Genomic DNA, 18,629 nt, shown 5'->3' on the forward strand with positions numbered 1-18,629 from the left:
TCCCGTAGGTTTCCCTCAGAACTGCAAGACGCCGATATTGCGTTACATTGTAGCAAAATGGCGGCTGTCATTCAGAATCCACTAAAAGCGTAAGTAATTTAGACATTTAGGAAATTGTGAACAATTACTTTGTTGCCAACTTGTACATTAAAAGTGTCCGTTCGTGCATGTGTTTTCCAGCCGTGTGCATATGACAGATTGGGCTGCCAAAATTAATTTTGGTGTACTTCTTGCATGGTAAAGTAGCCTCGTATAGTTCTTTTATTCCACAAGATTTTAACATTTAGTCTTAAACATGTACGATAGCCTGCCTGACATTTGACTGCACTCGAGGAGCTTTTGCTCCCTACGGCTATGATTTCAACACGAGAATGTCATCTTTCCTGGGCTATAAATTAATTTGAAAACTGACGACAATGTGCCTTTGCGCTGCACCGAATAATAAAAAGACGATTTTCTTCGTGCTCGGTTGGGCATAGCAGGGGGATATCTGACATTCCGAAAGTCGTTTATAGTTGGTGTGAATTGTCGACATGTCAACTTTGGCTCCTCTGAGCGCAGACGTGGTCAGGACCCGGTAAAGCAAGGGAGGAGGCATTTTGTGTTTGCATGCTTGCTGGCGAAATCGAGAAAAGTGACAGCAATTTGAGTCTGCCGTTGAAAATAGCTTGTCACTCTGTGCTCAAATAGCACATGCTATAGTCGTTTTTATCCCTCAACTTCAAAGGAATGCTCCACCTTTTTCTCCATTTCCCCTTTGTTCTTCTATTTTGCTTTACCAGTTCCACTGGTTAACATATTACAAAAATTAGACACATTTAGCCTCTTGCTTCTTGTCTAATAATTTAACATTTGTTGACACGCACATTCAGTTGGACGCGACAAAAGCCTTCAGCCTGTATTGATGTGTTATCATCATCACGGCTCTTTGGGACTGTGGAGGTAGAGCAGGCACTCCACTGTGCCTTTAAGTGGAGGAGTGCTGGAGATTAGCTTGGTCCAGGATCCTGGGCCCATCTGTCAGAGAGATGCTCCGACAGCGAGGAAGTGTTGGGAACAAGCAGGAGAACCATCTGCTCCTCCATAGAGGTAACGTTACACTGGCACCTGTGTGGACTATAAGCACAAGGAGTGGACGTCACCCACTCTGTTGCCATTGTTATTATAACATTGTTACTACAACCAGGGAAGGATGCAGAATCATTTTTGACACCTGATTGCCCACTTTAAACTATTTATTTCCATTGGACATTGACAATTGTGTGACAAAGTGTCCAGTTCAGAGACTAGTTGCCTATAATAATTTAATAGGAATAAATACAGAGGCTATCGATGCTGTCAATGTGGCCTTTAGCAAGGCAACCGCCAACCTGCACACTCATTGTACAATGCTCTGGGTGGTGGCAAAATGCAAAATGTTTGAATTTGTATTTTTACATTGGTTCACTGCACTGTTCATGCAATGCCTTCCTTCAGTTTTACAGCGAAATGCCTAACCCAATACAATCACATCTTTCCTCTGTTGGGACCTGAACAGAGCATTTAATCACTTGATGTTAAAGTGCTCAATGTAAATGTTAAATGAAAAAAAAATCTTTCTTGTAGCTCCTTCCATTGTCCCAACACGATTATTATTATTATAATGTACATTTTCCTTATTACCTTGTTGGACTATTTCTCTCTTGTGTCCCAACATGCTTCAGCGTGCGTCTACTCACAAACTGCGGTTCCATCTTGGAGATGCTTTAGCATTCTGATGTGGAATGTCTCCTTGCTGTAAACTGTGCTTAATGAAGTGTTTCAATGTGCTATAATTAGCCTCTGTCTCGGGTTTCTGACTTCATTTCACACGTTTGTCAGATTATAATTAGTCATACTTGACACTAATTGGATGTCGCTCCCGTGGACCAGTTTGACCTTTTTTTTATATTAAGATGATTCACTTTAGGGAAATTAAACACTGTTTTGACTTTGTTGTAGAGATGTAGCGGATGAAGCTGCAGCGTGCAAGCCTGTGCATGCTGTGTGTCCCTCCTATGAGCATGGGAGGACAGTAATCTCCAGAATCTGCTGATTAAAATGGAGTCTGGAATATTTGATTAATAAAGAAGCTCATAAAGCTGCTCATTAAAATTTAGCCTCAGCTGGAGTTGGACACATCTTCCGGCCACAGCTCTCATGAGATTACATCGATGAGTTCCTTCCCTATTCGGCAGCTACCTGGTCATTGGTGTTGAGTAGACTTTGAGTGAGTCAGACCTGGTGTTTATTGGCACTGCAATGTGGAGTTCTATGGTCTGGTTTTACTCCTGCCCTCACCCAGACTGTGTTGTTCTGATTGGTGTAATCAGCAGTTGTTGTCAAGATGCAGTGACTCTTTAGGCCCTCCTCCTCCTCCTCCTCCTCCTCCTCCTCCTTTCCCCCTCTCTTGTTTTGTGGTAGACAGCTCTAGCTTCCTGTGAAGAAACAGTGCACCTGCAAATTTGAGAAACCTCTCAAACAGAGCTGAAGGGAACTGAAGTGGTGTTTGAGGATCAGATTTTGGTTCTTCCCGTCAGTTAGATCTCTGGAGTGCTGGACCATTTTAAAGTACACACCGGAGCTTTGTCATGACTGTCACGATCACTTTGCCTCTGTGAGCTACTCCCCTGCAATCTAAAGTTTATCGTCGGATATGCAAAATTAGCATTGTAACATGCTCACATTACGGACGCAGCCATGTGACACAACGAACCGTTGACAGGAACAGGCTGATAGCGGAGGCCCCACTGGCCACAATATTTGCTTTTGTTCCTCGCCCTCATGCACACACTCACCTTCTCTATTCAACTGGAAGATGTTAAGGATGTGTAGCACATACCGCTGAGGAACCTTTTTAAGCCCTAAAAACCTCATACGAGTGTTTTTTGTTCAGTTGATTCCACACAATTTTGCCTCCTTTAGGAAGAGTTAGACTTTAAAGGGTATATTTGCAGTGTATATTTGAAGTTTCAAAAGGATTTTTTGAGATCTGGGAACACAGAGGAATCACCAAAAAAGTCCAATTGTGTTAGAAATGAGCAATCTGACAGTTCGTACACAGGCCAACATATTATCTCAGCCAGTAGTACCCAACCTAAGCACGTATATATTTCTGCTCTACCAATGTTTTGTCTGACTTTCCTCAAACCGTTGCTGTTGTTTTTTGATAACGGTTTTTAAGTAGACAGTTTTATCGTCAACAAGGTTGGGAACCACAAATCTAAAACACTTTATTTGGAAGTGAAACTAAAAGGGAGTGCTTGAAATGTTGGTAATAACTCTTCATTGTACAGGAAACTGTGCACACACATCTGTGGCAAGTATGGTAGGTCATAGTAAACCAGCTGGTCTGTAAACCGTGTTGGATGTTTATTTCAGACAGTGTACGTTATACTGTTTACTAGTTCACGGTTTGCCTCTGTCTTAACTTCCAGGTTAGGATTGTTTTAAAAGGATTGTTTTTTTTACTCATCCGACTCCAGTTCAGTGATTTCAAAGGACAGTGGAAAAACAGAAACATGTGCCTCATCTGACAAGAGGGGAAATGTTGTGAGCTGACGTGTGTGTGTGTGTGTGTGTGTGTGTGTGTGTGTGTGTGTGTGTGTGTGTCTGTGTGTCTGTGTGTCTGTGTGTCTGTGTGTGTGTCAGTCATTACAAGTGTCAGAAAGATCTCTCACCTAAGCCAGTGCACCTGCTGCTTGGGGCAGCGGGGCTCTGATGGAGAGTGTGTTGATGTACATTCAGCCAGCACCCACCAGAAGACTTTCACCACTTAGCCTATTTGTTTCCCATCCGACCCCTCCCTGCATGTTTCACCCTATGGTTTCACCTGAGACGGATCTTGGTTTGTTCAGCTCAAGTAATCTCAGGAGTTTCTTAGCGCTCCACTGTGTGTACCCTTTGAGCATGCACTTGTAACTGACTTCAGGGAGCCTTTACAGCTGATGGGTAACTGATATGTCACACTTTGCGTCCCAACAGAGCTGTGTGTTGATATCAAGGAATGGCAGTGAAGCACACAGTTTAGTTTAACAGGAATTTACTGTTGGAAGCAACAGCCCACCAATGGTATAGACCAAATACTTAAAAAAAAAAAGAAAAAAAAAAAAAAAAGGCTAGCCATTGTTAAAAATGTCAAACGCCTGAACTTGTGTGTTCAGCTTTGTGGCCAATCGATTTTGAGTATATGCCTGTGTGACATCTGTTGTAAAAATTCCTACATCTTAAAGTGTGAGAAAGGACAGTTACATCTCGGAAATTGGTGTTTTGCATCCACTAAAAAGAACGGTATGACATTTTCACAAGGCAGTGAATGTAGTGATATGATTATTAACTACAATAAAGCCACTATCTTGGTATGATTGTAACACGAGGAAGGAAAAACAAAGTCACATGGTTGTTAGTCATGATCTGCTTGTTAGCTTTAAACCTCCTTTTCTCACCACTTGTCCTGTTGAACCCTTTCTTGTTTTTATTTTTTGCTTTCAATCATCTTTATGCTTCTCTCACCTTTCCACTCCTCCCTGTGCTCGTTCTGTACCTGGGACTGTTTACTCTTCTCAGTCACACTGACACGAAACCTTCTGTTTCCCAGAAGCCTCACACACTGTGGCTTTGTCCGAACCGCAGAGCAGTGGGCTTTGTGCGGGACAGCATTCCTAACATGGCTGTTCATCTGCTGGACATTGTCTCATCAAGGGGTAGGAGTAAAGACAAAGTGAGGGAGGGAAAGCCAGATCTTGAAGACATTGACAAATCAAGCTCCCGCCTCTAGTTTAAGATTCCAGACTTGACTCGCAGCCCGTAGCTCATTAGTTCCACTTCAAAATGGCCGTCTTTCTAATGTTGTAATTGAGAACACGTGGAGGAAGTTATGCTGGTGTTGAGATGTTCATATTCCGAGAACCAGTAGCCCTAATTTGCACTGTTGTCTCTGTGATATAACAGCAGACTATGGAAATTGCATACATAGTACCTTGCCAGGATTTCAGACTTGCAGCATTTACCCCCATCTTTGATATAGTCAAATTAGAACCTGCCCTTGTGCTAGGCACTCTGCTGAGATTAATTAAGTAGGCTAATTACCATACCAGGCGTGTGGCAGTGATTGAGGGCTTGAATGTGAAATATCCTCCCCCATTTCACTCTGAATATTAACATTGAAACCCGGAGGGACTGCCAAAATCTCAGTGGCGTGAAGAAAAGTAGAACTAAAGTGTGAGAGTCTTAGTGGCTTGCTGATCAGAGGAATAACTTTGTATCAGAGCCCAGATTCTATGCTGTTGTGTTAATGTGACTCAGTCAACACCGTCGTAGCTCACAGCCTATCTAGAATGAGATTATACAAAGCACACAGAGGTAATAATATGTTTAACATCAGGAGTTGTTGTGTAACCGGGTTGCAATTCTCCTCGATGGCAAGCTGGAAGAGGAGAGAGAAGCTCAGCTGTCAGTTTGAGACTAACATTGAACAATGCTGATTAGAAGTTTGAGCAGATGTTAACAGCATTATTTGGGTGGAAGAGAGTTTCAAAGGGATACAAATCTTATAGCTGCCTCCGCTCACTGATTTAATGATCTGCAGCCAGGAAAGCAACAGGCCATTATCAAGGCATTCATACATAACATAAAGGCTCATCTCCATGTCACAGATTCTGCAAATGTGATGATGTTATGGTTATTCTTGAAACCAGCTGCGACATCAGCTGTGTCAACCACATCCTCCAGTGTCACTGACCTCTGTTCATTACGTTACCCCCCCCCACCCCCGCAGGTTGGGCGACCAGTTCTATAAGGACGCCATAGAGCAGTGCCGCAGCTACAATGCTCGCCTGTGTGCTGAACGCAGCGTCCGCCTGCCATTCCTGGACTCACAAACCGGTGTGGCCCAGAACAACTGCTACATCTGGATGGAACGACACCACCGCAGCCCCGGTGGGTAAACACACATACATGCTTACAGATAATGTTTAAATGAGCGTTAAGAGTGTTTGTTTTTTAACTACCGTTAAGCTTGTAAAAATGTCTGTCTACATTATCCAATGCTATTAACTAGGGTTGGAAATAATTATTTCCATCAAATGTATTTCCTTTTGTCTTTTTTTGATTAATCAGTCAAGTATTTAGTTAATACAATGTCATATAATAGTGAAACTGATTTTACCACCGCACAAGGTGACATTTTAAAACTTTTTTTGTTCACCCAACAGTCCAAACCCAAAAAGATAGTCGGTCCAAAATTATATCAAATCTGGCAATCAAATAATAATTTTGAAGCTACTCAGTCAAAATTGTCAATCTTCATGCAGATATCTCTAACAACACACTCATCAATATAATCAGTGTGACAATTTAAAGATACAAAGAGCTTTATGTCTTCTAATATACCAGATCTGTTTATCTTCTTTCAAATCTGTAAAGTGTAATTTGGTGTTTCTACATTGCAAACAGAGATCCTATAACCTTTTGTTATCAATGTGTTTCACCTGAAACTGTCTTGTTGGCATGTTTACAACTGTTATTGTACAGGGGTTGAAGCCGGGCAGATGTACACATACCCTGCCCGCTGCTGGAGAAAGAAGAGACGGCTGCATAACACCACGGATCCCCGCCTGGGCATCTACGGTCTCAAGCTTGGTAAGATCTTGCTGCCTCTTCTCCACAAACCACCTGCCTGTCGCTTTCTGCTCCTCTCAGTATCTCTTCAACGCTCAGTTGTCTCTACCCACCCGTCTGCCACCCACCTCCACCACCTCCTTCAGCTCATGTGATTACTGGTGCTGATCTGAAATAATCACTCTAAAAGCATATCACTCTCTCAACACACTAAACAGAAAAAGCTGCCAGTCATTTTTGGATGAAATGTGGCTGTGTTCACCCCGGCTCGTAAACTTGTTTTGTGAGAAGTAGAACATGTAATTAGATTTACCGCTGCTGGGAGAGTTTGGCCACTGCAAACACTATTTAATAAATGTTATGGACTGAAGTTTGGCCTTCTCTGGCTGCCACTTGAAACTGCTCACTCAACACATTTCTCCTCTGTATTCTCCCTCTGTCTTATTTTCTCCTTACCCACCTCCCTGATTGGTTTTGTCTTGTTTACTCTGACATCTTTTTCATCGTGTGTGTGTGTGTGTGTGTGTGTGTGTGTGTGTGTGTGTGTGTGTGTGTGTTTGTGTGTGTGTGTTTGCTGAATCGTTGTGTGTTTGTGGTGTGTGTGTGTGTGTGTGTGTGTGTGTGTGTGTGTGTGTGTGTGTGTGTGTGTGAGAGAGAGACTGGTCCATTCTGTGCTTAAGTCTTGCATACCCACTGGTATGTTACACCATCCATAGGAATGAACAGGCGAAGGAGACAATCCCATGCAAAAATATTATGGCACATCTTTGACTTTCTAGTAGTTTCTATAACAGACTGAGAAATCTATTGTGTTTTGATAGAACTACCCATGATCATGATGCTTTAGTTCAAATGTAATTTTTTGCATTGCATGGCAAGACAAATGTTTGTGAAGTTGTGAATGTGAGAAAGAGGGACCGGGCCTGGACAGAGAAAGCAAGATGGAAAGATAGCATATGAACCAAGCCTTTGTTTCCCAAACACATCCCACTGTAGACTATTGTTTTCCACTGAGCTTGCGCTGGCTAAGATCCCACCACCACCACCCTACTGTCCCTCCCCTTCTCCAGCAACAGTGGATTGTATGTTATATCTGCCAGTGCCCAGCGGAGAGGAAACATACCCTCATTTAACCTGGCATCTCTTATACGGAGCACGTTGTGCAGCTGGCCAGAGGTGGCCAGCACAGGGCAGCAGCCAGAAATGGTCTCGCTGCCTCGGCAGGCTGTCTAACTGATGGTGTGCTAGAGACAGGGGCTGCATGCAGAATCAGCTCCCTGCTGCAGGCTGCTGCCAGTTCTATTTTTAGCCCCCCCAGCTCCCATGTGTTGGGAGGGGAGGGGGGTCTGTCTCGTCGCGGAGAGTTGAAAGTCAACGTGTGCAGACACAATGGTAATGGACTGCCGCCGCATGGTGGAGGGGCCCATTTTAGAGGAGCATGTTGTATCTGCTTCTCACGAACTACCCTCCTATATCTGCCTCTTACCTATGCAGTCTTCTGTCGCTTTATGTTCAATATTCTGCAGAAGTATTTCTAGTGGGCACAGTGGTAAGATGAAGGGCTGATAGAAAGCTGGAGTCAGGGGGCTTTAAAGTGTGTCCTCTTTTCAAACACCCACAAAGCAACTGGATGATCATGAAGCTGTCTGAAGAGATTGTGCAAATAAGATCTGCAGATCCGACTGACTGTCAAAGCTTTTGTTTGCTCTGCATTGTCTGCTCAACATGCTTGCCTCCTACACTGTTTGTTTGGATCCCCCACTGTACTGTAGGAGGAGATATCTGCATGATGTGTTCAGGTCAAAGCAATAAGCCACTTAACTACATTGTACCTCTGAGATTCCTGTGGACAAAGCCAGTCTAATGTTTGCATAGTGCAGCACCAATGAGAGCTCATCAATGACAATACATTGCCTTTCAGAATGAAAATATACATTTCTATCAGTAATATGGTTCTGTGAAAATAGTTGTAATGACACATTCTGTTACAAAATAATGACAGTCGCTATAATAAAAAACAAAGGCTCCAGCAATTTGCATCATGCTTTTATTAGGTGTAGTGTGAATGGAAGAGACATAATGGAAGTGAATGCTCATAGAAAGCTGCTCACACAGGTCAGACTAGCTCTTATGCTTCTTGCCACAATTAGCATTCTGGATAGCGATGGAAGGGCACATGAACGGCACAGAGGACTGTCCCATATGGCACTATTTAATCATTAGCAATGTACAGTCTTCATTGCTTCTATTACATACCTGTGGATTTTTGTGGACAATAGATTAGAATAGTTTGCATACTCTTGAAAAAACACAGTATTTTGATGATTCATCACATGTTGCCTGTTTTTGTCTACGTGCAGACAGCGTGAAGGACACTTTGCCCACCCAGAGCACCACGCTGGAGGCTCTGCTACGAGGAGAAGGTCTAGACAAGAGGAACAGCTCTAAGAACGATGAGGAGAGCCTGTTGGAGATCCAGGTAAGTCACTGAATTGATGAGCCTGGCGCTGAGAGTGAAGGGTTTCACCCCCAAACTGTCAATTCAACTTGCCACATTTTCCAGCTGACTTGCAGGGCTCATTTGAGGTATTTTGGCCAAGGAGACGGCTTCAACTTTGAATTCCCATTTGTTGATTATATGGTTATGGTAATTATTAGGAATGTAATGGTATGAAATTTTAACCTCACGGTGATAGTGACCAAAATTGTCACGGTTTTGGGTATTATTGCGGCATTTTTAAAATGTTTAATATGTTCCGAAAGCACTGATAGGTCTGCACAAACTAAAATAGTTTTTAGAAGTGTAACAGTGTTTATTATGTTACAAAAATGTAGGCAATAGGTTTGTAAAAACTATTGAAAACTGGCTACTGAAACACTGGCCCGCTGTAGAGTGTCCATTAAGAACTTGAACCAGAGATGTCTGACTTTTAGGATGATTTAAATGGCGTAAAATGGCTTTATTCCTCCTCTTTAGACGCAACAAAGAAATAGTCTCCTGTCATTTTAAGTAACTGTATGATCTGTGAGCAACGTGTCAAAAACACCAAGGTTCTGTCGAGAACTGAAACATAGATTTTTCTTTCCTCTCTGTTTGTCTGTTGCTTAGTGTTTTTTTTCTTTTTCTTTTTTCAGCAAGCTGGTTCTTTAATCGGAGCTGAGTATTGAAAGGGTCTGTCCTCTTTCTTTCTTTCTGTCTCAGAGAGTTCTGGAGGCAGACGCAGCAGAAGATGCTTTCAATGATGATGACGACTATGAGGTGGACACTCCCAAGAGGAGACATCGGGGCAAAGGAAGAGTAAGTGCCAACATTACACAGTGTTGTACTCCAGTTGCACAAGTAGTCTGGGCTCCACTAGAGATAAAAGAAGAATTTCATTATTAGGAAGTTTCTTAAACAGTTTTTTGTTTCTTCATAAAACAGTAGCTTGATTGTTTTGCCAGTTGTTGCTTTATTATACACACCTGTGGTGCTGCAGCTGTGCATGTTTGAAAGCTCTGGGCATACATGTTATTGTAGATAGTAACTGTATCTGGATGTTTTTCCTAAGGGTCGGGGTTCAGGCCGCCGTAAGGCAGAAATGGATGATGACAAGCCATATGTCTGTGACAGTAAGTAGAGATGAATTCTAAAACATGAAGTTTGTTCTAGTGTCCTATTCTTTTTAATTGGTGAATTGCAATGCTGATTTTACAATATGCTAGTTTCTGAATAATCTGCTGATTTTTCAGGCATGTTCTGAGGATTTTTTATTATGAGTCTTAGTTTGATATTTACTGTATGTAAACTAAATCCACTCTTACTTTTGTAAGATATTTATATTAATTCCTCTCTCCACAAATTCAGTTCCTTTTTATTGGATCTAACAGAAAGTTCACTTATTTGTAAAAAAAAAAAAAATACAAGATCTGTTAAGCATATTTGCTCATTTTTGCTCAAGGACCTGTTATAAAAGAGGCCAGTAGTCTGACCCCCTTCTTACCTATTAGCTTTACACAGTGGGGCTCAAAAGTCAGGGCACCCCAGGTAAAAACTTGTATTAATGTGCATAAAGAAGCCAAGAAAAGATAGAAAAATCTCCAAAAGGCATCCAATGACAGATTTGACATTCTTATAATATGTCACAAAAAGTCAGATTTTATTTCCATCATTTACACTTTCAAAATAACAGAACACAAAGATATGGCATCTGCAAAAGTTTGGGCACCCTGCAGAGTGAATACCTTGTACTGGCCCCTTTGGAAAGTATCACAGTTTGTAAACGCTTATTGTAGCCAGCGAAGAGTCTTTCAATTCTTGTTTGAGGTATCTTCGCCCATTTGTCCTTAAAAAAGTCTTCTAGTTCTTTGAGATTTCTTGGCTATCTGTTACGCACGGCTCTTTTAAGGTCTATCCATAGATTTTCAATTATTAGTTAAGGTCTGGAGATTGTGAAGGCCATGGCAAAACCTTCAGTTTACGCCTCTTGATGTAATCCACTGTGAATTTTGAGGTGTGTTTAGGAGCATTATTTATTTGTAGAAGCCATCCTCTCTTTAAATTCAGCTTTTTCACAGATATCATTAAGTTAGCTTCCAAAATTTGCTGAAGTTTTACTGAATCCATTTTCCTTCCCTGTGCCACTGGCTGCAATACAACCCTAAAGCATGATTGATCCCCCCCCGTGCTTAACAGTTGGACAGAGGTTCTTTTCATTAAATTCTGTGCCCCCCCATCCACAATGCATCAGGCTTGTCTATATGTTCATTTGTGAACTTCAAATGCAGATTTTTGTGGTGAGGACGTAGAAGAGGTTTTCTTCTGATGACTCTTCCATGAAGACCATATTTGTAAAAGTATCTGTTTATAGAGGAATGGTGTACCACAACTCCAGTGTCTGCCAGGTCTTTCTGGATGGATCGTGCAGTCAAATGTGGGTTTTGACTTGCTTTTCTCACAATCCTGCGAGCTGTTTGGTCTGATATTTTTCTTGGTCTTCCAGATCTTGCTTTAACATCCACTGTTCCTGATGACTTCCATTTCTAATTTGCATTCTGAACAGAAGATATTGGCATCTGAAAACCTTTTGCCATCTTCTTATAGCCTTCTCCTGCTTTGTGAGCGTCGGGGGCTGTTTTCAGTTTTCTAGACAACTGCTTTGAAGAACCCATGGTGCTGATTGTTGGGGCAAGGTCAGATGAGTCTGGGAATTTAAAACCTTAAGATTGCCATCACCTGGCTTTCCAGAGAATAGGCTCGTTCGAGATGAACTCGCCTCGCCTGTAATGGACGAGAGCAGGCGGCAGCACGGGGGGCGGTGACAAAAAGCTGCGGTAAAGTTCGGACAGTTTCCAGCCGATTCCAGCCCCTTCAGGCTGGACAGGAAGTGATGAAAACACTGTGGTGCGATTCCGATTTAATAAAATATAATCAACCACATACCAGCTGTACACAGTCTCCAGTTGTTTTAGTTATGACAGAAGTAGGCTGGCAAAGTGCTCTACATGCGACCTGTTGCTGATTTTAATTAACACACTGTAGATGATCCGTGATCTGAACGGATTTAGTCTCTGACTTCTAAACTTAACTATCAGTCACACAACAGGTGTTCTGGACAGAATAAGTCTTTAAATCAGACAAATAGCAATTAAAATCCCTCCAATTCAAAAACAAAAAGTTTATATAAAACGTCATCATGTTGTAAACCTATCAGGTGTTAAATCAGCTGAGAAGCCGGCGTTTCCCAGCATGCTCTGGGTCCGCCTGGGTCCGCCTGGCTCTTGCAGTCGGTGAAAAGCAACTGCGGCCGCCTTGCTCTCGTGAGATTTCCGTTGCCCACGTGTGCATGACGTCAGAGCAAGTCGGGATCAAGTCGGACACAAATCTAACCGGCATGCAACGGGCGCCGATCGCCGGTGATCGATTCTGCGCAGACCTGGCTCATCTCGAACGAGCCTGATGATTGAGAACAAATCAATGACACTGTCAGGTCTCAGCTTTCCAAACGGGGCGGTGCATGCTATAAACTCTGCAGGGTGCCCAAACTTTTGCAGACAGCATTTTTTGTTTTCTGTTATTTTGAAAGTGTAAATTATGGAAATAAAATCTAACTTTTTGTGACATGTTATACGAATGTCTAATCTGTCATTTGGTGCCTTTTTGGTGATTTTTCCATCTTTTCTTGGGTTCTTAATGCACATTATAAAATTTTTTTACCTGGGATGCCCAAACTTTTGAGCCCCTCTGTATGTAAAGAATATCAAGAGATCAAAAGGTTATTCCCTTTGTCAGGGCCTCTGTTGTCAGAAAGTCAACCCACTGTAACTCAATCACCAACAGTTTTTTGAGTTGGAACCACAGGATTAAGCAAGGTGAACTAGTGGCACTGTACTCTCTTAAGTATTCTTGTACATGCAAGTTGTATGTGGAAACTCCAGGTAGAGGGTATTGGATGTTGTTACTCTTCTTGAAAGACAAAACTAATGCTGTTCTTTGCTTTGTGTCTTTTCTGTTTTAGACAGATACAAACAAAAGCAGAACTCAAAATCTTCGGCCTCAGGTACCTTGATTTGGTGATTCTTTTTGAGCGTAGTTTTTTTTTTTTGCCAATTTGTTTTGATAGATTGAGTGGTAGTGTCACACGTTCTGTGCTTATTGATTAAGCCCCTATAGTATCTTAGTTTTCTCAAACTGAAAAGTGCCCTTGGGTTGGTGAAACCGAGACATGGTTATGTTGTCTGTGCGTTATGTAACTGACTGACAGATCAGAAGTACTTACTTTTCTGAAGTCTGAAGTAGAATAGTTACATCCATTAATAAACAGGAGCCCTGTTCTGCACTTTGTTTTTCTTGCATATTCAAAAACTGCATGTAGATATGTTTTAGTTATGTTGTTTTATGACTCAAAGGCATTACTAGCTCACCAGACACTTGGATGTTTGACTCTTTGCTTTGTGAAGGATTACAATAAAAGCATATTCAGGCCTTTATCGTACCCATAAATCCTGCATTTAGAAATGCTGGGTTTCCTAAATTATTTTTAGATACTGAAATGCCACCAGTTATAGTAGGACTGAACATCTGCCCTCTGTTGCAGTCTGTGCAAAGCGCTACAGGAACCGTACAGGACTAAGCTACCACTACACCCATTCCCACCTGGCAGAGGAGGGCAGAACCGGAGAGAGAAGCTCAGTGTCGTCTAAGTCCCCCTCTGCACAACAAACTGACAGACACAAACGTAAGGAGTGTAATATATTTACTGTTTGGTTTCACCAGACAAACTATCACTCACCATTACATACTGTATGTATGTCTGTCCCATTAGATTCCTCCACACCAATCCTGTAGTTGGATTGAAATAATGTCATATACAAAAAGTTGTCACTGAATGCTTTGTCGTATTTGAGGTCAAGTTTTTAAGAATTCTTCTTTGATTTGACTTTTTTAATAGATGTCAAAGTAGAGATACAAAGAAAAAGCATTTGTACAAACATGGTACAAGTATTAAAAATCAAATTGATCCACCTGAGGCCAATCCAAGAAAAAAGCCCAACACCAAAAACATAGTCAAGAAATCAACAAGCACAAACTTAAAATAGAAATCATTGTACATTCAAATTAGAGAAATAATCTACAAAACACTACATCTGCACAACTAATGAGGTACTAATGGGGTAAGTATTGGATTGAAAATATTTGACATGCTTTGCTGTACTCAAGGGAAAATCTACTGTCCCTAAAACGTTTTTTAATTTTCCCTGTAGGTCCAAAGGGTCCAGGTGGGACCAATATTTCAAACAACTACTGTAATAAATGCCAGGGCTTGATCAAGAAAACGGGTAAATCTGGATCTCCCTACTCAACCTGCCAATGCAAAAGTAAGTACACCAAAGTATAATATACATACAATACATAACTTTTCCATCCAAACTAATACAAAGTGTGTGGATGGGTAGTAATGTGTGGTGGGAAGAAATGGATGCTCTTGCCTCATGATGGTGCTCTCGCTTGTTATCCATCACCTGTGCACCGACTCTGTTCCTCTGCTGTCCCGTGTGCCAGCTGACCGTGGAGAAGAGAAGGAAGATGGGACTTTTACTGGAGCAGAGGAGCTGTTTGGCACCACCTCAGAGAGCGACACCTCCACCTTTCACGGCTTTGAAGACGACGATCTGGAAGAGCCCGCCACAAACAGCAATGGAATATCCAACCGACACAGATAAAAAGAACTTTTTAGATTGAAAGAGACATTTTTTATATGGATTAACCTCTGGCAAAAATATGCTGCTTCTTTTTCAATGTTTTTTTGTTTGCAGAAAGCACAAAGTGATAATTTCAGGACAGAAATGCAAGTGGTATTTTATCTACTGAACATTGTTGAATAATTTATGAACACCTTTTTCATATATATATATATAAATATATATATATATATATATATATATATATATATATATATATATATATATATATATATATATAAAAAACTTTCATGGCTATGAAGGATAGTGTTTTATTGACTTGGCCTCCATGCAAAACAGAAGATGGAGTGTTTTTTTCCCCCGTTACTGGAGCAGGAGGAGCATAAACGTTACGAACAAAAAACACTGGAGAAATTTGAACTATTGAAAATTTTAAAGGCATAAATGATACAGTATATTTGGAAGATGATTGAATGTCATTGCAGACCATTCTTAAGCTACTGGGTGTTTTTGAATCAGTAGTCAGGTGCGACTATGAAGGTCTCTGCTTCTGCTCTAATTCTGGATTAAACTTGTATGAAAATGAAGGAACCAATGGAAGAATTGCCACAGGCCACTGGAAATGTTTGAAAATGAAGACACCTTTAAATATAGTCTTTACAGATAAAGGAGGACTTGAAAGGTAAGCAACAGGGTTTTTTTTCTCCTTTTAGTAATATAAGAAAATTTGCAGTTGCTTGATTAGCGTAAATTTGATTGTCTAAATACATTGTTGTGTATTTATTGGACAGTCAGACAGATTCACTAAGGATGGCAATTTCTGTCTCTCCGTTGGTTAGTCCACCACTTTGGTCCAGATTATCTCAACAATTGCTGCATGGGTTGCTATAAAATGATAATGGTGATACCTTGACCTTTTCCCCTCTAGTGCCACCAGCAGGTCACCATTTCAATTTGTCCAGTATTTGGTTAATGATCAAATACCTGCCAAAATAATGTTATTCCAATTAGCTTCAGCTGTACTTGTGTTTAGTGCTAATTAGCATACTAACACGTTAAAATAAGATGATGAACATGCTAAATGTTATACCTGCTAAACACCTGCATGGTAGCATTGTCATTGTGAGCAGGTTACCATGCTGAGTACATCCCCACAGAGCTGCTAGCATGGCTGTCGGTTGTTCTGATGTTTGTGAGTCTAACCCATATTTTATGTTTTATACTATAGGAGCACTCAGCACATTGTCATGTGGCCCACAGGTTGGGGTGACCAGTGAAGAAGAGGATTTTACTCTGGAAAACAGCCTTCATGTCCCTTCTGATTTGGGCCTAAAATAACTGACTGAAACGGATCAACAGACATCCACCACTTTAACAGGCCATGTGGCTTAATTGAAGCAACTGCTCCCTTGATGATATGTATCGATCCCTTCTGAAATTTTGATATGTGAGTAGATTCAGCTTCATTTTCATCCTTTCTGCACTGTGCTGGAGCTCCGCTGAGCAATGGGAACACTAAAAGCCAGGCCTTTGGACTGTTTGTGCTCCTCGGCCCAGCCTGCCCACTCCTGCTCTGTGACTGTGTGTGTCTGCCTTGTGATCCGATGTGACACTAAGACGTCATAATCCTCATCACTGTGCCAGCCTGCCGCTCTGCACTGGAAACCAGCTCTGACAGCCATGACCCCTCCAACCTGATTGCACCAGTGACCCCCTGACCCCCAGCCATAGACATGGTGCTCAAATCCACCACTATTACATGCAGACCTCTGGACTACTGTATTAATACCCTGACTATTGTATTAATACCCTGACTACTGTATTAATACCCTGACAGGGATGCAAAAGTTTTTATCTTTCTGCCTCTGCCCCTCTTGTCTGTTTTTGCTCTCTATTTCCTGAGCCTCTCTGATCTCATTCTAAATTTGAATGCGTCGCAGTAATTTAGCTCATTTTATTTTCATCTTTTCTCTGTTGTATAATATTTCTATGTTTTGAACTCTTTAAAGTTTTATTATGACTTCTTGAGTTTGTTCAGACTGTATTAATACCTCTGTTCTGATCAGGTGCACAATAGCCACAACTACTCAGGCATCTTTCATTTCCTTTGCTGTTGATTGTTCAGCCCTGGTTCATGTGATTGTATTCAGTTGGCAAGGAGGGACAATAACGCCACGAAAGGATCCCATTATAATCAACTCCCAACAGGGATTTTGGTTGTTGCAGTCTCATTGTATAGGAAAACATTGCCATAACAAACTTTAACTTTGTCGGCTATCCGTTTCAAATCTACAGTCACAACATATTGTGACAGCAGTGGGAATCATCTCCGATGCATTTGAAAACAATGTTGTTGCTAAAGAGACATAACTCTGCTCAGATCCAAATGCTTAGGGAGAAGTGAAAACTGTATATCCAAATTTATGTGACATTTCTGTTGAGTGCTTTAGAGGGCCTTATTGCTTTGTGACATTTAGAAGGTGCTTGGAGTACTGTATCAAAAAGCATTTTAGGGCGAAAGGTTGCGAATACTGTGCAAGAGGTCTGGGTCCTTCCATGTGATAAGGTATTGCTGCAATGTATTATTAGCTGCTCCATTTTTGAAGCTAACCATTAATCCTATCTTACTGACTTGCGTAAGTGCTTGTGCATTCAAACCATCTTTCTTCACTTCCCTCAGGGACCCTCAACAACACAACACTTTCTCCTTTTGGAGAAAGAATGGATCTGAATGGACTTCTCAATTATCTTGTCTCTTTCTCTTGTATCGGTTATTTGGTGTTTCCACAGTTAAATGGGTCATTGTGTCTTTTATCTTCCAAAGTCCTGCCAGTAAGTGAAAGCATGTGTTCCTCAATCATAACCTGCTTAATGTTACCTACCGTATATGAACAGGCCTGGTGTGGTGCAGTTCTGAACAAAATGCAAAAGTCAGTGATGTCTGCTTTGACTTACCATATGTGTCACCAATCATTGAATAGCCTGTTTACCTCGTCCAAGACACAGCAATAGGCCCTGGTATTCTCTTGTCAAAGCCTGCCGGGGGTGGAGATGGAGGATAATGGTGGGAACGGAGCCAGGAGGAGATGAAACAGACATGACTGGGCATTTGTTTCATCTTCAGCTGTAAATACGAAATGGAGAGAATGAAGAAGTCTTTGTTTGTTAAACTATTTTTATTGTTCTGAAAAAATAAAGAAAAAGAATGAATGGTAATGCTTTGTGCTTTTTTTTTTACTGAGAAAGACCAGGGGTCATTTTGAAAACTGCAGCTGATAAGCAGAAGAATCCTAGACTGGATCAATAGGTTGGAGTGACCCTCGCAGTGAGCAGACGAAAAGAATAATAAAAAAAAAAACACCACTTCAGTTTGCGAGGGCAGAGGTTTGAAAAAGACGACTAAAAGAGGCTCCAGCACAGTGAGCTCATATTGATCGATAGGTGCTGCTTGTTAGAAGTCATATGAGCAATAGAGTCTGCCTGCAGAGAGCGATATTTATTATTAAAAGTAAATGGGATCTAAATATAAACTGCAGGTATAAAGCAGAAAGTTTGGAGTGTTAGATTTAAGGGAACTAAGGGAAGAACTGTTATGGTAGCAAGTTTCTTATGGGATCCTATTAAATGTGTCAAATTACTTCATTAGTAAAGTAGCATTTAAACAAGCAAAGGCTTGCAATAGCAAGCTAGATTAGGCAATTCTTGGAATCGAGAAGCCCATAAAGATCAACAGAACTTCTGAATAAGATTAGTTGTGAAGGAGCAATTAATAAGCTATGTTAGCAAGCAAGACACAATTGTGGGCCAAAATA

At 41.3% G+C, this 18,629-nt stretch overlaps 1 protein-coding gene across 5 annotated transcripts; it reads left to right on the plus strand.

Annotated features, from left to right (window-relative positions):
• Positions 1 to 7: 7 nt before the first annotated feature.
• Positions 8 to 16,622, plus strand: LOC116669878 (zinc finger protein DPF3). 5 transcript variants are annotated; one of them, XM_032499962.1, is made up of 10 exons: positions 8 to 89; positions 5,795 to 5,955; positions 6,550 to 6,657; positions 8,997 to 9,115; positions 9,839 to 9,934; positions 10,188 to 10,248; positions 13,134 to 13,175; positions 13,713 to 13,853; positions 14,380 to 14,493; positions 16,046 to 16,622. In XM_032499962.1, exons 1-10 carry the CDS (start codon positions 58 to 60, stop codon positions 16,153 to 16,155), a joined length of 984 nt encoding a protein of 327 aa, XP_032355853.1. In that variant the 5' UTR covers positions 8 to 57; the 3' UTR covers positions 16,156 to 16,622. The 5 variants fall into 5 exon arrangements, with proteins under 5 accessions (XP_032355853.1, XP_032355854.1, XP_032355850.1 ...); XM_032499963.1 differs by having other exon boundaries at positions 16,078 to 16,622; XM_032499959.1 differs by lacking the exon at positions 16,046 to 16,622 and adding an exon at positions 14,678 to 15,493.
• Positions 16,623 to 18,629: the final 2,007 nt, after the last annotated feature.

Source organism: Etheostoma spectabile, chromosome 20, assembly GCF_008692095.1.
Source record: "Etheostoma spectabile isolate EspeVRDwgs_2016 chromosome 20, UIUC_Espe_1.0, whole genome shotgun sequence".
Classification (NCBI taxonomy): Eukaryota; Metazoa; Chordata; class Actinopteri; order Perciformes; family Percidae; genus Etheostoma; species Etheostoma spectabile.

Bases quoted from the DNA above. Each gene is read 5' to 3' on its own strand.
- LOC116669878 (XM_032499959.1), top strand. From the start codon at position 58: ATGGCGGCTGTCATTCAGAATCCACTAAAAGC. The intron at 10,249-13,133 runs GTAAGTAGAGAT...TTTCTGTTTTAG, and splicing joins CAAGCCATATGTCTGTGACA to ACAGATACAAACAAAAGCAG. The intron at 13,176-13,712 runs GTACCTTGATTT...CCTCTGTTGCAG, and splicing joins CTCAAAATCTTCGGCCTCAG to TCTGTGCAAAGCGCTACAGG.